This window comes from Malaclemys terrapin, chromosome 23, assembly GCF_027887155.1.
Source record: "Malaclemys terrapin pileata isolate rMalTer1 chromosome 23, rMalTer1.hap1, whole genome shotgun sequence".
NCBI lineage: Eukaryota > Metazoa > Chordata > Testudines > Emydidae > Malaclemys > Malaclemys terrapin.
The window spans coordinates 10,680,956-10,697,278 of record NC_071527.1 but is presented as its reverse complement, the minus strand read 5'-3'; the positions used below and the strand labels follow the sequence as shown (position 1 = coordinate 10,697,278).

The 16,323-nt window shown below is 51.8% G+C and overlaps 1 protein-coding gene across 2 annotated transcripts in view; it reads right to left on the bottom strand.

Moving 5' to 3' along the window:
- Positions 1–648: 648 nt before the first annotated feature.
- Positions 649–16,323, bottom strand: part of LOC128828173 (adhesion G protein-coupled receptor E3-like) — a 32,555-nt gene continuing 16,880 nt past the window's right edge. For both annotated transcript variants that reach the window (XM_054012604.1, XM_054012603.1), the window contains 13 exons: positions 15,810–15,886; positions 15,133–15,222; positions 14,421–14,604; positions 12,666–12,785; positions 11,551–11,750; positions 9,724–9,894; positions 7,221–7,415; positions 6,269–6,504; positions 5,482–5,548; positions 4,038–4,129; positions 1,646–1,814; positions 1,431–1,535; positions 649–1,177 (listed from right to left, as the gene is read on the bottom strand). In XM_054012604.1, coding sequence (XP_053868579.1) covers positions 1,109–1,177; positions 1,431–1,535; positions 1,646–1,814; positions 4,038–4,129; positions 5,482–5,548; positions 6,269–6,504; positions 7,221–7,415; positions 9,724–9,894; positions 11,551–11,750; positions 12,666–12,785; positions 14,421–14,604; positions 15,133–15,222; positions 15,810–15,886 — 1,775 coding nt within the window. In that variant the 3' untranslated portion in view covers positions 649–1,108. The remainder of the gene's footprint in view (positions 1,178–1,430; positions 1,536–1,645; positions 1,815–4,037; positions 4,130–5,481; positions 5,549–6,268; positions 6,505–7,220; positions 7,416–9,723; positions 9,895–11,550; positions 11,751–12,665; positions 12,786–14,420; positions 14,605–15,132; positions 15,223–15,809; positions 15,887–16,323) is intronic.

Sequence of the window (16,323 nt, the reverse complement as noted above, 5' to 3'; positions counted from 1 at the left end):
TAATGGTGAGTCCTTCTGTCATACAACAGTTCCACTGGCCTTGATTCACAGAATCAGGGTAACAAAACTTTATTCTTCCTGCCCCAATAACAGAGAAAATGGGGATCCACAACCAGCCAAAGTAACCACTTTCAGTTGCTGTTGTCTCATGGGTGGGTGTGCCTATGCAAACAAGTTCTTTTCCACACTCGCCATAATTCACCACCAGATGTCAGGGTAGAGCTCATCCTGACTCTGTTACATATATACCTATGAAATCACAAAATCACATATAAAACTATTAATACTCAACAACAATAGCCATGAAGCAGTGTGCTTCAGCCATGCCCTCAGCAGCACCTCCACCCCACCAGTCACAACCCCCATGCCAAGGCTGGGAGCGGGGCTAACGTAGAGATTTTATGCCAGCTCTACAGCAGCCAGGAAGGACTCCTGCACAGGAGGGCTAATCACAGGCCATTTCTGCCCATGTTAAAGCCCCTTTACACTGCCAGATTGGCACAAAGAGGCTTTAGAATTGGGCCCTAGGCTTCCAGGACAGGAAGAACATGATAGCAAACCCTCAAACCAAAGACGCAACCAAGGTCCATAAGCAGGTTATTTTATTATTTACACTTTACAATGAAATAGTAGAGCTAGCCTACACACATAGCACATGAGGTGATTGTTTCACAGAGATGAAGTGGAGGGCTCTCCCCAACTCATCTGCCAGCAAAACAAATATACATTGAGTGCCAATCCCATGGGAAAACTCCAGTCAACGTCAATGGGATCAGGACTGGGTCCTCATTCAGGAATAGTGCAGACTCTGTAAAATTCAGCCAGCCTCCACTGAGGTGACATCACTTGCAGGAAAATAACTTAACAAGTGTAGACAAAGCCCGCTCCCTTCCCCCACATACGCACAGGTAAGCCATAAAGGAGCAGTCAATATAGGCTGCTCTAAATAAACCAGAAATGTTCACTTCCAGACAAAGATTGTGGCCTCTCATGCTGGGACTGGAGCAGGGAGATTTATCCAGACATAAGACTCCACTTTCCCTCCAGACAAAACTTCTGGATCCTTTCCCAGTAGAGGTAATGGAGCCAGAGGAAATTCCATGCAATGCTAACTCTTTGTTGGGGATGGCCCATCTGCACCTTCCCAGCCCATTCCACAGCCAGTGATGCATGGAGCCTGCAAAGAAGCAAAGGGAAGGGAACATGGAGGTGTGCAAGAAAGGAGGAGTTCTGTGCTGGGTTCTAGGAGACCTGGGATTCCCCCTTGATTTGGATGAAATTGAATCTCACTAAGACTCCCAATGCCGTTCTCAGATGGATTAAAACAAGCCTGTGTCACTCAGAGGACAAGGCACCTCAGGAACTACAACAGACCCGGATGGATGCGACTTTTGGATGCTGGTATTGGAACAGAATAGAGGATCTCTTACCATCTTGGGGCTGGTTGTGACAGTGGACACGGACAGACTAAACGTTTGGGTTGGGGGGCTGGGTTTTCTTGTGCCTTTAATCCATCTCCTGTACTCTTCTCTCACCTGGAGAATAAGGGACATGGTCACTACATCATGTAACTAACACCCTCAAACCAGGCCACTGCTAGGCCCGTGAAGTCACTGGGTGGCTGATGACGCGCCATGGGCATTACCTGGCGATTGAGGAGACAGTGCACCAGGAAGATGAAGACTCCCTGCAGGCTGTTGACAATGGTGAATAAATACGCCATGACCATTTTTGCTGAGCCAACTTGGAAGAGACCAAGACTCCATGTGCAGCCCAGAATGAATAGCTGGGCGATAGCTTTAAAAGTCAGTAGTCTGGATAAAGGCAGATGGAGAGATCCCATGAGAACGACCCCATGGTAAGTCAGGGGGCTCTGGGTGGTGTGGGGCAAAACAGCTGGCACCCACTTTACTGTGTCTTAGGGTTACTGTCAAGGCGAACACAATGGCAACATATGCCTATGAATCCAAAATACAATATCGTGCCCAACCATCTTCCCAGACACATACTTTCCCCTCTCACAGGTGGTTCTTCCAAAGCAAATGGTTCAATCTCTCATTACGGTTTTGTTTTTAATCAAGTGGGAACAGTGGGAACAGGATATTGGGCTCCTGGGAACCTATGTATGTTGTTCCATAAATAAACAGAGGGGTTGCTACAGAGCAACAGTAAGCCACACTTGCCTTCCTCCTCAGTGGATGGCACTTTACCTCGACAGTATCCACAGCCCCAGGGAAAAGAGATGAGTTTCCTCCCTAAGTAGCACATGGCCCAGCTCTGAATAGCAACACAGACTTGCATTTCTCCTTACAAAGCACTAGGCATGTGCAGTAATACCATGGCTTTCTGAAGCCTCAACATTCTGATCTGGTTCTAAAATCTTTTCCCCTCTCATGTCTCCATCCAGCACTCCCAGCTGGCAGCCCTGATCTTGTTCCTCCCGAACAAACAGATTTCATAATGAGCTGCTTTAAAGACCATTTGCATGCCACAATCTGAATGTGCCGCAGGACTTACTGCGAGAGCCTCACTGATCTAGCCGTCTCTTCCGTACCATTACTTCCACTGACTTCAGCGGGCTTTGGAACAGACTGCAACTGTCATCTCAATATCCATCCAGGGACCAACATGATGCACATGGCAGAAAAGTATCTCCCATGATGATCCTCTATTGCCATAGACCTCTCCTCTCTCCTAATCTGACCCTCCAATTGCCAGAGATCCCTGGCTGTCCTGTGTCTAATTTAAGGTCCAATACAGCATACATTATTCATGCAAATTGTCCTTATTTTGGCAGATGGTCCCATGGACAACTTTAGGACTCATAGACTCATAGACTTTAAGGTCAGAAGGGACCATTATGATCATCTGGTCTGACCCCCTGCATGTTGCAGGCCACAAGACCCTTCCCTGGACTCTGCCGTTGAAGTCCCCAATCCTGTGTTTTAGTGACTTCAATCGGCAGAGACCCTGCTGCCAGTGATCCTTGCCCCATGCTGCGGAGGAAGGCGAAAAACCTCCAGAGGCTCAGCCAATCTACCCTGGAGGAAAATTCCTTCCCGACCCCAAATATGGCGATCAGTAAGACCCCGAGCATGTAGGCAAGAGTCTCTAGCCTGACCCTTGTTGGCCATTATACTATTTACGTACCATTGCTTGGTTTTCCTTGGCTACTATGTTTTACCATTAAACCATTCCCTCCATAAACTTATCTAACTTAATCTTAAAACCAGACAGGTCCGTCGCCCCCACCGTTTCCCTCGGAAGGCCGTTCCAATATTTCACCCCTCTGAGTAAGGGACTGCTGATGTGACTTGGGGTTTATCAGCACCTTGGGCAGTGAGACTGTTACTCTCTCATCAAGCAGAAGGTCGCAAGATAACCTGGAAACCCTACAGTGGCATGTGCTCAGCTGTATGGTGGCAGCAATCTGTGCAGAATCCCACAGGAATTCCCATACAGGAGGCTCACTGGACCCTTCTCATACAGGAGTGGGCAAACTACGGCCCATGGGCCGGATCCAGCCCATCAGGTCTTTGGATCCAGCCCGTGGGATTGCCACCCCCGTGGTGCAGCGGGCCCCACACCACTCCCAGAAGCAGCAAGCACCATGTCCCTGAAGCCTCTGGGGGAAGGGGAGAGCAGAGGTCTGCCCAAGCTGCCCCCGCCCCACACCCCCTCCCACAGCTGACATTGGCCGGAACGAGGAACCACATCCAATGGGAACTTCTGAGGAAGTACCAGCAGGTGAGGGCAGCGCGCATTGCCCCCTGCCTCCCCCCCCCCCCCCCCGGCCCGGGGCTGCAGGGACGTGGTGCTGGCCGCTTCCGGGAGTGGTGCAGGGCCACTCCCTCCTGCACCCCAACCCCCTGCCCTGAGCCCCTTCCTGCACACCACACCCTCTCCCACATCCTGCACCCCAACCCCCAGCCCCAGCCCTACATTCACGGCCCTGCATGCAATTTCCGCACCCGGATGTGGCCCTCAATACAAAAAGTTTGCCCACCTCTGTTCTAGTAGATTTAGCGCTGTCCTACCTGGTGTCTTTGAGAGTGGACACATCTTCATTAAGGGAGGAGAGTTTGTCTCTCAGGATCCAGAGGGTTACAAGAAAAAATGTTAAATTTATCTGTGGAAACAGCATGAAATATTCCTTGTAAAACATGCCAGCCAAGGCCAGTCTCTCTGGTTGAGGCATGGAACAATCCTATGGGATCAGACTGTTGCTGACCAGTGACTGCTCGTCAAGGTGGGTCCCAGGACATGCAGGGAACTGTTGGCATAGGCAGGGCTGCAATGCATCACATGTGATCATACAGCCAGAGGGCCACATTCTGCTCTTATCTGAATCTGGAGTGACTCCACTGATTCCAATGGGGTCTGCAGTTATTCCAGATTTAGAGCCATGTGATTTGGCCCAAAGCTTCTAGATCCTATCTATAGAGTATTCCCTTCAATTCTGAGGCTGAAATTAATTCTTAACTTGCTGCCTGAGATGGGGAGGAATCTGCAAGGACATTTGGTACTTTTATCTCTTACAACACATGCACCCTTCCATCCTCAAACTCCCCACGGTGCAGCCACCTTCCCTTCCCCCATCACCTGGGTTATTTACCAGCCAGGCTGGACAAGGGAAGGGACAAAACTATCCTCATTCCGGCAGAGGTTCCACTTGCTTGCATGGCAGCATTGCATGAGTAATGACGTATTATAATTAATCATATTATGGTAGCACCGAGAAGCTCCAACTGAGACTGCACTGGGTTCTGTACTCACACGTAGAAAGGGGTAGCTCCTGTCCTGGAGCATTTGTTAGCAAAATAACAGGGCAAGACCACAGGCACCGGATTCCCCCGGGCCGCTCAACCTCCCACTGCGCCCAAAGCCCCACCCCCACCCCACCCCTTCTCCAAGCCCCCGCCTCTTCCCACCCCTGCCCCAACTCTTCCCACCCAGATCCATCCCCTCCCCTCCAGCACCTCCTGCACAACTCAGAACAGCAGACTGCGGCAAGCGGGAGGTGACGGGATGGAGGGGGAGGAGTTAATCGGCGTGGCTGCCAGTGGACGGGAGGCATGGGGGGGGGGGATGAGTGGGGGAGCTGGCTGCCAATGTGTGCTGAGCATCCACTATTTTTTTTCGGTGTCTATGGGCAAGACAGACAAAGGGTGGCAGGAGAAACAGAGGTACAGCGAGAAGAAGCTACTTCCCAAGTTAACACAGCAGGCCAGTGGCAGAGTCAGGTCTCCTGACTCACAACCCAGGGCCCGACCCATTCGCCCTGACTGACTCCATAGAATGTAGGCAGTTGTGTTAGGGGGAAATCCTGCACTGGCCAAAGAGGGGTGGATGAAATGGGATCTTATAGGACTCTTTCATCTTAAATTCTCTGGGAGATATTCTTCTCTTGGCTCCACTGGAGTCCACAGGGTTGCAGAGGTGAGAGGAGAATGGGGCCCTGTGGTTCTGGGAGGTACCCACCAGGATTATGGCACAGACTGGACCCAGGAAGCTCCAACGAAAGCCTCTGTCCAGGCTTAGCCAGCAGCTAGAGGCAGGAAGGAAGAAGATGGTGACTTTAATGGGATTACTGCCCGTTTTCAGCCCCGGGGGCAGAGAGGGGGTGTCACAGGGCAGCTGGCTCTCAAAAGCAAGATGGATCTCAGCCTGCCTGTGACATGGCCAACTCCCTTGCGGGCAGCAGGCGAACAGCCCTTCCCATCTACCTCAGCATCTCCTGCTTTCAGCCACCACTTCCTCTTCCACCTCCTCAAATGACCCTTTCTGGTGGATGGGCGCAGTATTGATGATGGGCCAGACATGCAGCGGATGGACATTGGCCTCGCTGCACTGAAGGAAGTGGAGCTGCCCTGATTTACACCAGCTGAGGATCTAGCCTGGGATGTCTAGAACATGCCACGCCCTGTTTTAGTGGAGCCGCTCACTTTAGAGAGGGGATCCTCGGGGATCTGCACACAGGAAGAAGGTTCATTTGTTTCCTACCCACCAGCACCACAAACCCAGCCTGGGAGCTGGGAGTCAAGCTGGGATCTTTCTGGCTTGTTCTTCTGCATCATCAGTGGGGTGAGGAGTGTAGATGTCTGACAGGTGGGCAACTCAACTACAGTGCTTGGGGCAGCTTAGTGTCACATTCAGCTCCCAGGCATGGTGAGCAGGGAAATCTAGGTTCAAGTCAGACCTGGGGTGAGCCGGACAAACGCATGGAAGCCACATCTCAGCTCCCCTTTGGGATGGCCGCTGCACGTACTGTTTGGAAGTTCCGTAGCCATCAGGATTCAGCGCTGCCGAAATAACCACCACCAGGGCTGGGAATCCGTAGCCGAACGGGTACATGAATCTCTTCTTGAACCAGCTAGTGCTGGTGTAATTCACGACCTTCAGGTTCCTGACGGTGAGGAAGAGGTGTAGCCCCTCCAGGAACATCCAGGTGAAGCAGGCCAGGAAGAGGTAGTGTAGGAAGCCAGCAATGACAGCACACACCACCTGAGGACAGGATGAGAGAGAGCTCTGGGACACTGCTTCTGGGAAAGGAAATACTGAATTTGGAGGTGGGGGGAGGATCACATAGGAGGATCACATTTTTATTAACACATCTCTCTAGTTATGGAGCTCTCCCAGAGACAATACGTTCTTCAGTCTACGGGGACTTGTCTAAGAGCAAGCTGTCTGGCCCTTTCAATCATTCAGAGTCCAGCCCAGTCCTGATCTCCACTCAGAAAAGATGGTTTCTGGGCGTTGTAATTCCCAAATAAATCGGGGAATTGTTGGATACTGTGAGGAATCCTAGGAAAAGGAGCAGGGACATAAACAAGTTCCCAGTCCTCAGAATAGGGAGAGACCTGGAGGGTGTAGGTTCTCTTCTCTATTTCTGCTTCAGGGTATAGGTGTCTTGCATCTGCCCATCAGTGTGGGGGCAGAGAGGACAGGCAGGGGACTGTGACTCTGAAAATCGGGGTTCCTTTGTTTGAATGATGAAGGAAGGAGCGCACAAGGGAAAGGGAAGGACTGGTTTCACCCATAGAGATTTCTTTTGGATGGGGAGTAAATAATTATTTCTGCAGGACTAAAGAGCATGGAATAAATGTTACCGTCCAGCTGAGGGTATAAAAAGGTGCTGGAGTGAGGGGAGCTTTATAAATGCTGACAGAAGATCTGGACACAGCTCAATTTTAAACCAAGAATAAAAGTGGATAACAGACCTGAATGCTGGTGCGGGTCACTGCGGTGAGGAAGAGCAGGTTGGCCAGGAAGAGGCAGAGGCAGAGCTGCAGGTGGATGGAGGTGCTGACGTTGCGGATGGAGCGGCACAGGAGGAAGGTGAGGATGGCGAGGAGGAGGCACAGCAGGGAAAGGGTCAGTCCCACATAGGTGATGATGGTCAGAGGGTCACTGTCCTGTAACACAGCAAAGGGAGAATCACCAGTGAGCCCTGGGACACTATATAGTAAATAAAGGGAAGTAAGGACACCCTGAGGAATTATAGACCAGTCATCTTAACTTCTGTACTGGGAAAGATAATGGAGCAGATAATTAAGAAATCAATTTACAAACACCTAGAAGATGATAAGGTGATAAATATCAGTCAGCATGGATTTGTCAAGAACAAATCATGCCGAGCCAGCCTAATAGCTTTCTTTGACAGGGTAACAAGCCTTGTGGATGGGGGGAAGCGGTAGATGTGGTATATATTGACTTTAGTCAGGGCTAGTCTACACAGGACATGTGACCATGTCACATGATACTGGAATCCATCTTAAATATGGTACTTTCCCATTTAGAAGGAAGGGTGTGGACCCAGAGAGACAAAGGATTCCCGCCTTGTGCCAAAGCTATAAAAGGGGGTGGAGCAGAACAAGGAGCGGTCCCAATCATGAGAAAGCCCCTGCTTTTCAGCTAAGATGCCTGCTGGTACTAACAAGGACTGTACCAGGAGAAAGGATTGGCCCCAGATGAGGCAGGAGACTAGTCTGTGAAAGAAGCTTATTAGAACATCTCTAAGGGTGAGATTTACCTGTAATCAGTTTCTTAAATGTATTAGGCTTAGACTTGCATGTTTTGTTTTATTTTGCTTGATAACTTACTTTGTTCTGTCTCTTATGACTTGGAACCACTTAAATCACTTTTGTTTATTGCTAAAGCCAGAATAAGTGATTCATAACTGGGGGGAGCGAACAGCTGTGCATATCTCTCTATCAGTGTTATAGAGGGCGAATAATTTATGAGTTTACCCTGTATAAGCTTTATACAGAGGAAAACGGATTTATTTGGGGTTTGGATCCCATTGGGAACTGGGTGTCTGGGTGCTGGAGATAGGTGACCTGCTGAGTGGTTTTCAGTTAAAGCCTGAAGCTTTGGGGGCGTTGTTCAGACCCTGAGTCTGTGTTGCCGCAGGTTAGCATGTCTGGCTCAACAAGGCAGGGTTCTGGAGACCCAAGCTGGCAGGGAAAATGGTCTCAGAGGTAATCTCAGCAATTCAGATGAGAGGCCCAAGGGGGTCTCTGTGACCGAACCCATCACAGCACGGCACTGGCGCATTCAGCTCTGTAGGTGTGACAGGAGAAAGGGGTGGACAGAAAGGACCAGAAGACTTGGGAAGCAAGTTTTTTGTACTATAGTAATTAAAATTAAAATGTGTATTTTAGCTAAGAGTGGTCTTCTGAAGGATGTATTTAAAAAAATATATATGTCTGAAGATCCAAGCATTTAAGGCTACAGATGAATACTCAGATTGTGGATTTAAAAACCTATGCAAGGATTTTTTAGAGATGTGATTTTGTAATCTTCAGCAATCTTCTAATGAAATATTTTAAAGCAAATTTTAAACTAAGGTCCTGTAGACTAACATGTTCTGAGTAAATATTACAGTAATGCACAACGGTTTTTGTCAGTAAACTCAGAAACTGACAGTATATACCTTTAAATGCCTGTTAAATGGCTTCATTACCACTTGAATGAGTCTTTAACAGTTTCAATGTTGTGCTAATAGGTCTGGCAGGCTGGAGACTTTTTCACTTTTAAGTTACTAGATCCCCTCCGGAGTAAGAGTCACCAGGCTGCAGCAGCTAGCTGTGGGAGCCTGCAGGAAAGGTCAGAACAGGGAAAGGAAGAGGTGGAAGTTGGACACTAGGACCCAGGGGTGCCCCAAATTTTCAGGTGCGCTACACTGCCGTGTATGCAACTGCATTTGCCTAAGGATAGTTCTGAGTGGATCACAAGCTAAATATGAGTCAACAATGTAATGCTGTTGCAAAAAAAGCAAACATCATTCTGGGACGTATTAGCAGCAGTATTGTAAGCAAGACATGGGAAGTAATTCTTCCACTCTACTCTGTGCAGATTAAGCCTCAATTGGAGTATTGTGTCCAGTTCTGGGCACCATATTTCAGGAAAGATGTGGACAAATTGGAGAACGTCCAGAGAAGAGCAACACAAATGATTAACGCTCTAGAAAACATGATCACCAGTTTTGGGGGAATCTGCTCTCCTTTTTACAGCCTATCCTGGCCTTGGCATTGTCAGTGTGGGCTACTCTAGGCACCTCAGATCACAATCCCAGCCCAGCCCCCTTGACCCATCCTGTATGGCCACAGATTATACACTGAGGTTCCTACGCAGCGTTCATTCAGGCAAAATTCCCACTGATTTTGCCTAGGTCAGGAGCTCAGAGTCCAGCCCTTTGATCTGAGTCTGACAGTGAGATACCTCCACTCTGGTGAGACCCATAAGAAGCGCAAAGCTGGAGAGATGGTCACAGCTGCAGATGGTGTGAGTGCTGTTCGTGTGGAGAACGGTGCAGCCATCCTCAGCCCAGAAGCCTCTCCCAGCTATGAATTTCCAGTGAACGCAGAGAGCCTCTTCCTCTTCTTTCTTTGCCTGGAAACAAAAACACCCCATGATCATCCTCACTGGATCATGGGGAGAACACTGTTTCTTTTGTCACACATCTCTAATAGACAGTAATAAACCTGAAGTCACCACGGGCTTCATGGCTCTCATTGTGCTGCACGTAACAGCCATTTGGGACTTCCCATTGGCAGTGGAAATACAAGTGAGATCCTCCAGCTCCAATAGCACAAGGCCCTGATCCCCGAGCTAAAGTGGTAATTCCCTTAACTTGAGCACTGTAGGGTCTATGACACACAATTGTGCAGTTCCGATGTGAGTCATTAAAAGGCATTCACACACCCGCCCACAAATACCCACATGCACGCTAGCAAGTTCATTATTTCATCAAAGAAGGCACCATCTCAAGCTGTTTCCCTGAACTCTGCTATCTATAGGGCTGTGGGGCTGCTATCTATAGGGCTGTGGGGTGCGCCCTCCTAGGGGGACATAGAGGGACCTTCAGAGGGACAATTCCCAGGAGAAGGAGCACCACCCAGCCCTTCCCTATCCTGAGTTCTGCTCTGGTCCCACCCGTAGCCACATCCCCAACTTCCAGCCCCATGCGTGGCACCGTCCCCAACCTCAGCATGGCTCCACTCCCAGCCCCAGCCCCTTACGGCTCAATTCCCGGCCCAGGGCCGAGGCTGGGGGCAGGGGGCAGGGGAGGGGCTGGGAGCAGAGCTGCACCTGGCCATGGGCTTGGCTGCTGGCTCCCACTGCAGCCTGGCTGCTGCTCCACTCTCGCCCCCAGCTTCAGCCCCCAGCCATGGCTCTGGCCCTGCTCATTGCACCAGACCCAACCCAGCTGCGGCCCCAGCCTCAGCCCCCTTACCCTGTCCATGTCCTTTCCCACTGCCCCTGAGCTGCGGCCCCGCTCCCGGCCCTGGCTCAGACTGATTCCCTGAACTCTGCTATCTATAGGGCAGAGGTCCTCAAACTGGGGGGAGGGAGGGGGAACACAGAGGAACCTTCAAAAGAACATGACTGGTCCTGGGTCAGCCCCCATGGGGTGCGGAATGGAAGCCCCTCCTGTCCCTCCCCACCCTGAGCTCTACTCTATTCCCACCAGTAGCCGCATCCCCAACTTCCAGCCCCATGTCTGGCAGCGTCCCCAGATTCAGCATGGCTCCACTCCCAGCCCCAGTCCCTTGCAGTCCATTCCCAGCCCAGGATGGGGGCAGGGACAGGGCTGGGAGCGGAGCCGCAACTGGCCATGGGCTTAGCTGCTGGCCCCCACCACAGCCTAGCTCCACTCCCGCCCCCAGCCTCAGCCCTGCTCCCGGCCCTGGCTCAGGGGGAGGGGTGTGAATGGGCTGGAGGGGTGCGACCCTCAAAAGTTTGGGGACCACTGCTATAGGGAGATGCCTTCCAATTATTCCTGCTCTAAGGGGTGAGCCAAACAATTGTTACTCCTGAGCATTTTACATGATGAATCATAACCCAATCAGGTCTGGTGTGAACCCTATGTAACGTCCTCCCCAGAACAGCCCCCGTGTCAGGACTGAAGAAGCGCCGTCTCTTTCTCAGATAACTGTTTCTCAGTCCAGAAAGGCAACACAACTCAGACGCCTTTCAGGAGACTCACCTTTTAAGTGACCAGCTGGAGCCCAGGGCACAGAGCAAAGTAAAAGGATCTACACTCACCTGTCTATGGCGCAGGGTGAAGTTCACAGGTTTGGAGAGGTTCATGAGCCTCCCATCTCCGACAGCCCCACTCACCACCCTGGAATTCAGGTGAAAATTTCTCAATTTCTCATCAGCCATTAGATCTCCCTCGTTGAGAAATCTCTTGTCAATGATGGAGTCCAGGGTGAAGTAAGAAATAAAAGCAACAGCCCAAGAATCTGAAAACATGAAATGATGCCTCATCACAATGCCAGGGACACTGAGACAAAGAAAGAGCAAGCCAGGTACCAAAGATCACAGTGAGTGTGGGGCAGAGCTGGGAAAAGAACCCAGGAGTCCTGGCTAGCAGTTTGAGCTTTAACTACTAGAGCATGTTGCCTCCTCCCTCTTCTTCCACAGAAGCACTTCTGTGTTGGAAACATCTGGCGTGCCCTATGGGAGTGTGATTCCTAAAGTGCACTAACGTATATTAGAGCACACTAGGGAACCTTTAGTGCACACTAGTAGGGTCTCTACAGACCAATTAATGCACCGTACGTTAGTGCTCTTTAAAAATCATACCCCCATACTGCACATTATCCAGCTAGGTAGACAGCCCGACGTGAAAGGCACTGAGGTTGAAGCCATAGTTTTTCTTGATTAGGAGAGGCAGAAGGGTTTGTTAGTGAGGAGCTTTCCCTGGTGATAAAGAATTAAGAACCAGTCCCAGTTAGGTCATACTGGCCTGAAAACAGGAGTAAAATTGGTAAATATTATCCTGGTTCCATTCCAGGAAGACAGGCACATCAACCTGGGGCCTAGCTGGGCTCATCATCAGAACATCATGTGTCGGGCCAACGGATCTCTGATCTTTCCATTCTCTGGACCAATTCATATCCCATCAAAGCTTCTCTCTCCTCCCTGCCTCCCTTCCCCACACATTGCTCAGTTTTCATGCTGTGGGACAACCAGGAATGAAGGGCTCTGCAGAGCTCAGTGGCCTGAGAAACACCGGCTCAGCCAACAAGGTCCACACCAGTGTCAGGAAAACAGAGGCAAGCAAGCCAGCCTGGGACGAGAGGAAGGGGAGAACTAGGGCTGGGGTTTGGTGTCTGGTTAAAGGGGTGAGTGCCTGGGAAGCACTAGGATGGTACCTTCTGTGGCTGCTTTGGTGACCGTATCGCAGTGAATGTCCATTGTCTCATTCAGAGCTCTCAGTCTGAAGACCTCATCACAGGGACCTGCAGCCGGGACAACGAGGAGCGTCTCGATAGCTGGGGAGGGAAATGGCAAAGCCTCTTGCTGCAAGGGCAAAGCAGGTTTGGAGCTCCACTAGGGTTACCATATTCTGTGCCTCCAAATGGAGGACACTCCACGGCCCCCGGCCCCGCCCCAACCCCGCCCCCTCCCCAAAGTCTCCGCCCCCTCCCCTGCTTCCCGCGAACATTTGATTCGCGGGAAGCCTGAAGCAGGTAAGGGGGGTGTGGGGGGAGGCGTGGCCCAGGCTGGCCCCCCGGCGTTTCCAGCCTGGGTCGGCTCGGGCCCTGGGGTGCCGGCCCGGCGCACCCCCCGGCTCCTTGGCTCCCCGTGGGCCCGGCTCCCCGCGGGCTCGGCTCCCCGGCTGACCAGCTCCCCGCGGGCCCGGCTCCCCGCCGGCCCGGCTGACCGGCTCCCCGCGGGCCCGGCTGACCGGCTCCCCGGCCCCGCGGGCCCGGCTCCCGGCCCGGACCCCGGCACCGCGCCCCCGGCTCCCCGTCCGGCCCCGCGCCCGGCCCGGCACTGTGACCCTGGCCCGGCACTGCGCCCCTGGTTCCCGGCCCGGCACCATGCCCCCGGCCCCGCACCACCGGCCCCGGCCGAGCACCACGGAGCCCTCCCGATTTTCCCGGACATGCCCAGCTTTTGGGGATTTCCCCCCGGACGGGGATTTGAGCCCCCAAAAGCCGGACATGTCCGGGAAAATCCGGACGTATGGTAACCCTAGCTCCACTCTCTCGGAATCCCACCACTCCCCACCCCTTTCTCCTCACCTCCATTTCTCTGTGTTTCCCTGAGCCCCTCTGGCTGACCTCCTACGATCCATCATCCCTGCGTCCCCATGAAGATGCCACTGTTCCAAGAGGCAGAAGGCAACTTCTCCCTGCTGCCTCACCTCCGCGCTTTAGCAGGGGAAGCAGCAGGAAGGGATATTGCTGGGGCAGGGAGTGAAAGGAGGACGCAATGGCAGCTGCCTGTGGCGACAGGAGATTGGCATTGCTTTTAAAACCCTCTCAGGCAGCTGCCATTGCTGCAAAGCCCCTGGGCTGGGTTTATGGCTGGCGGGTAGCATAGGCCGGGGAAGGCTGTGCCTCCCCAAACAGCCTGGCATAGCCCCGCCCATGCTCCGCCCCCAGGTCCCCTCCTGCCTGCTTCCAGTTCCCTTCCTGCTCTTCTGTGGCTGAGAGGCTGGGGCTGGCAGGCTGGGGCTGGTGCTCACAAGGCCCAGGGTTTGGGGGGCTGGGGCTGGGGTCGGGACCTTGCATTGTCATGCTGCCTGCTCTTCCACCCAGCGCTGAAGTTGGGGACGATCCTGCTGCCCAGAGCTCCAGGGCTGGGGGTGCTCCTGCTGCGCTGCTCGCCTGGCACGCTGGGGTAGTGCAGGGGTGGGGGGCCGGGTTGCTCTGGGCTCCAGCGGAAGAAAGGGGGTTGAAAGGGAGAGGTAGGGCCTTGGGCAGAATGGGTGGGGCTGGGGGTTAGTCTCTCTCAATGGTTAGCTTCTCTCAATGACTCGTGCACCTGCTGCCCATGGCTGGGTTATAAACCCTGAGAGATGAGTAGGGAGGCTGCAGTGGTGTTCTGCACTGAAAAGAGTATAACCCCACATCACACAACCGCCACCAGGTGATGTGGGAGCCTCCTATCCTCCTCACCCATAGACTCTGTTGTCACGTTCTGGGTCTTCATCCCTGGAGACTTCAAAGCAGCCGTCAGTGCAGCCAATTCCACACTCTGCAGGAGGAACGTCACGGCGGCGGCCACCTCCCTCTTGCTCTCGTTCCCACCAGCACTGAGGGTGGAGCTATTCAGGAAGGAACCAAAGGGGCCAGCAACTTCCTGGGATTGGGAAAGGAAACACCCTGAGAAGGAGGGAGGATTTCAGTGGTTTATGAGTCACATTCTTCAGACTCCCAGGGGAACAATGACCCTCTTAAGGACAAACAGGTTCATAGTGACCTTCCCCACTCAGAGGGACTGCAGCATTCTCAAAGAGGGAGCCCTTTACAGAGCGAGTGAGGCTACTGAGGCTTGCTCAGGACTCCACAGTAGGCTGACGTCAGGGTAGGGCTAATGCCCTGTCATTCCCTCCTCATCCCTGGTCCCTTCAGTGTAGGTGCCAGAGAACATTGCAACAAATCAGCAGGCATCTAGGTTCTCTCTGTGTTGCCCCCAGAAGGGATTTGGATCTTCCTAGGACCAGTGGGGACAAAACCCAGATCCCCTGCCACTTAAGCTAGAGAGCATGTGCACACACACCCCTTTTCTGAAGAGTAGCTACAATTCCCCTCAAAGTGAAACTGCTATTCCAGTGCTCAGGGCATTTGGCCATAGAGCGCCCACACACGTAGGGGCAAAACCTCTGACCTCCAATGATACTGCTCTGTCCTGGGCACACATGGTCTCCAAATTCACTATGGTTAAATTCACGAAGGAGCAAAATTCACTGTTGTTGCCCTGCAGAGCAATGAGAGGAAATGGGTTATTTCTGAAAGCATGGAAACGCCACCCAAATTTAAGGTTAATGGTTCTGCAGAGCGATGTTGCTTTGACCTATGGCTGGCTGGCTGTCCCACTGGAATGCTACAGATTACGACATGTTAAGGCTAAGTGTGGTGAAGCCCACAGACACGCTGATATTTCACATAGTATTGAAGCTTTCATTCATATTAATGAATTTCTCCTTCCTTTCCTCACAGGGGTTTGTAAAGATTATTATCCTCCTTCTACAAGTGGGGAACCGATGCAAAGAGAGACTGAGAAAATTGCCCAAATTCCCACAGTGAGTCTGGGGCAGAGATGGGAACCGAACTCTGACTTCCTGTATCTCTGGCTGGTGCCTTAACTGCAGAACTCTGATAGACTGTGGGGGTGTCACACACCATGATAGGGTTGAGTTTTCAAAAGCACTTGGTGTTGGACTGATTCTGCTCCCACTGAAGTCAGTGGTAAACCCTGGATAGACAGAGAATCCTCAGGCTCAAAGTTTTCTGTGTACTCTTTGTGAAAACCCTCAAAAACCCAAATAAACCCCTTCCACGTACCTTCAGAAAGACATCTTTGCACATCTTCAACTGCTCTTGTATCTGTGGAGTCTCAGTCTGGCATTTAAAGGTAACATCTAGCAACAGAAAGAGAGGCAGGGCAATAACATCAGGTCAACATCTGCAGGGCTAAAGTTTTCAGAAGTGTCTCGTGATTTGAGACCTCTTAAAAGGGCCCTGACTTTCAAAAGTGCTGAGCACTCACCCTCTGAAAATCAGGCCCCTTTAAGGTCTCAGGTTAGGCAACCAAAATCACAAGGCAATTTTCTTCCTACCACAATACAAAGTTGATGATCTACCTAAACCCAGCAGGTGCTGTCTCCCTTTAACTCCATTGATCCCTTAAGCTCTGTCTATCTGACAACTTTCAACTGACTCTGTAATCAGTCAGCAATACATTCAGCCTTAAAAGCCTGGTGTGTGTCCACACATCACCTGGTTAATACTCACTTAAGCTTTGTCTGTGTATCTCATTGATCAGTGTGTGTTATGTGTCCTCTAGGGGCTGGTCCAC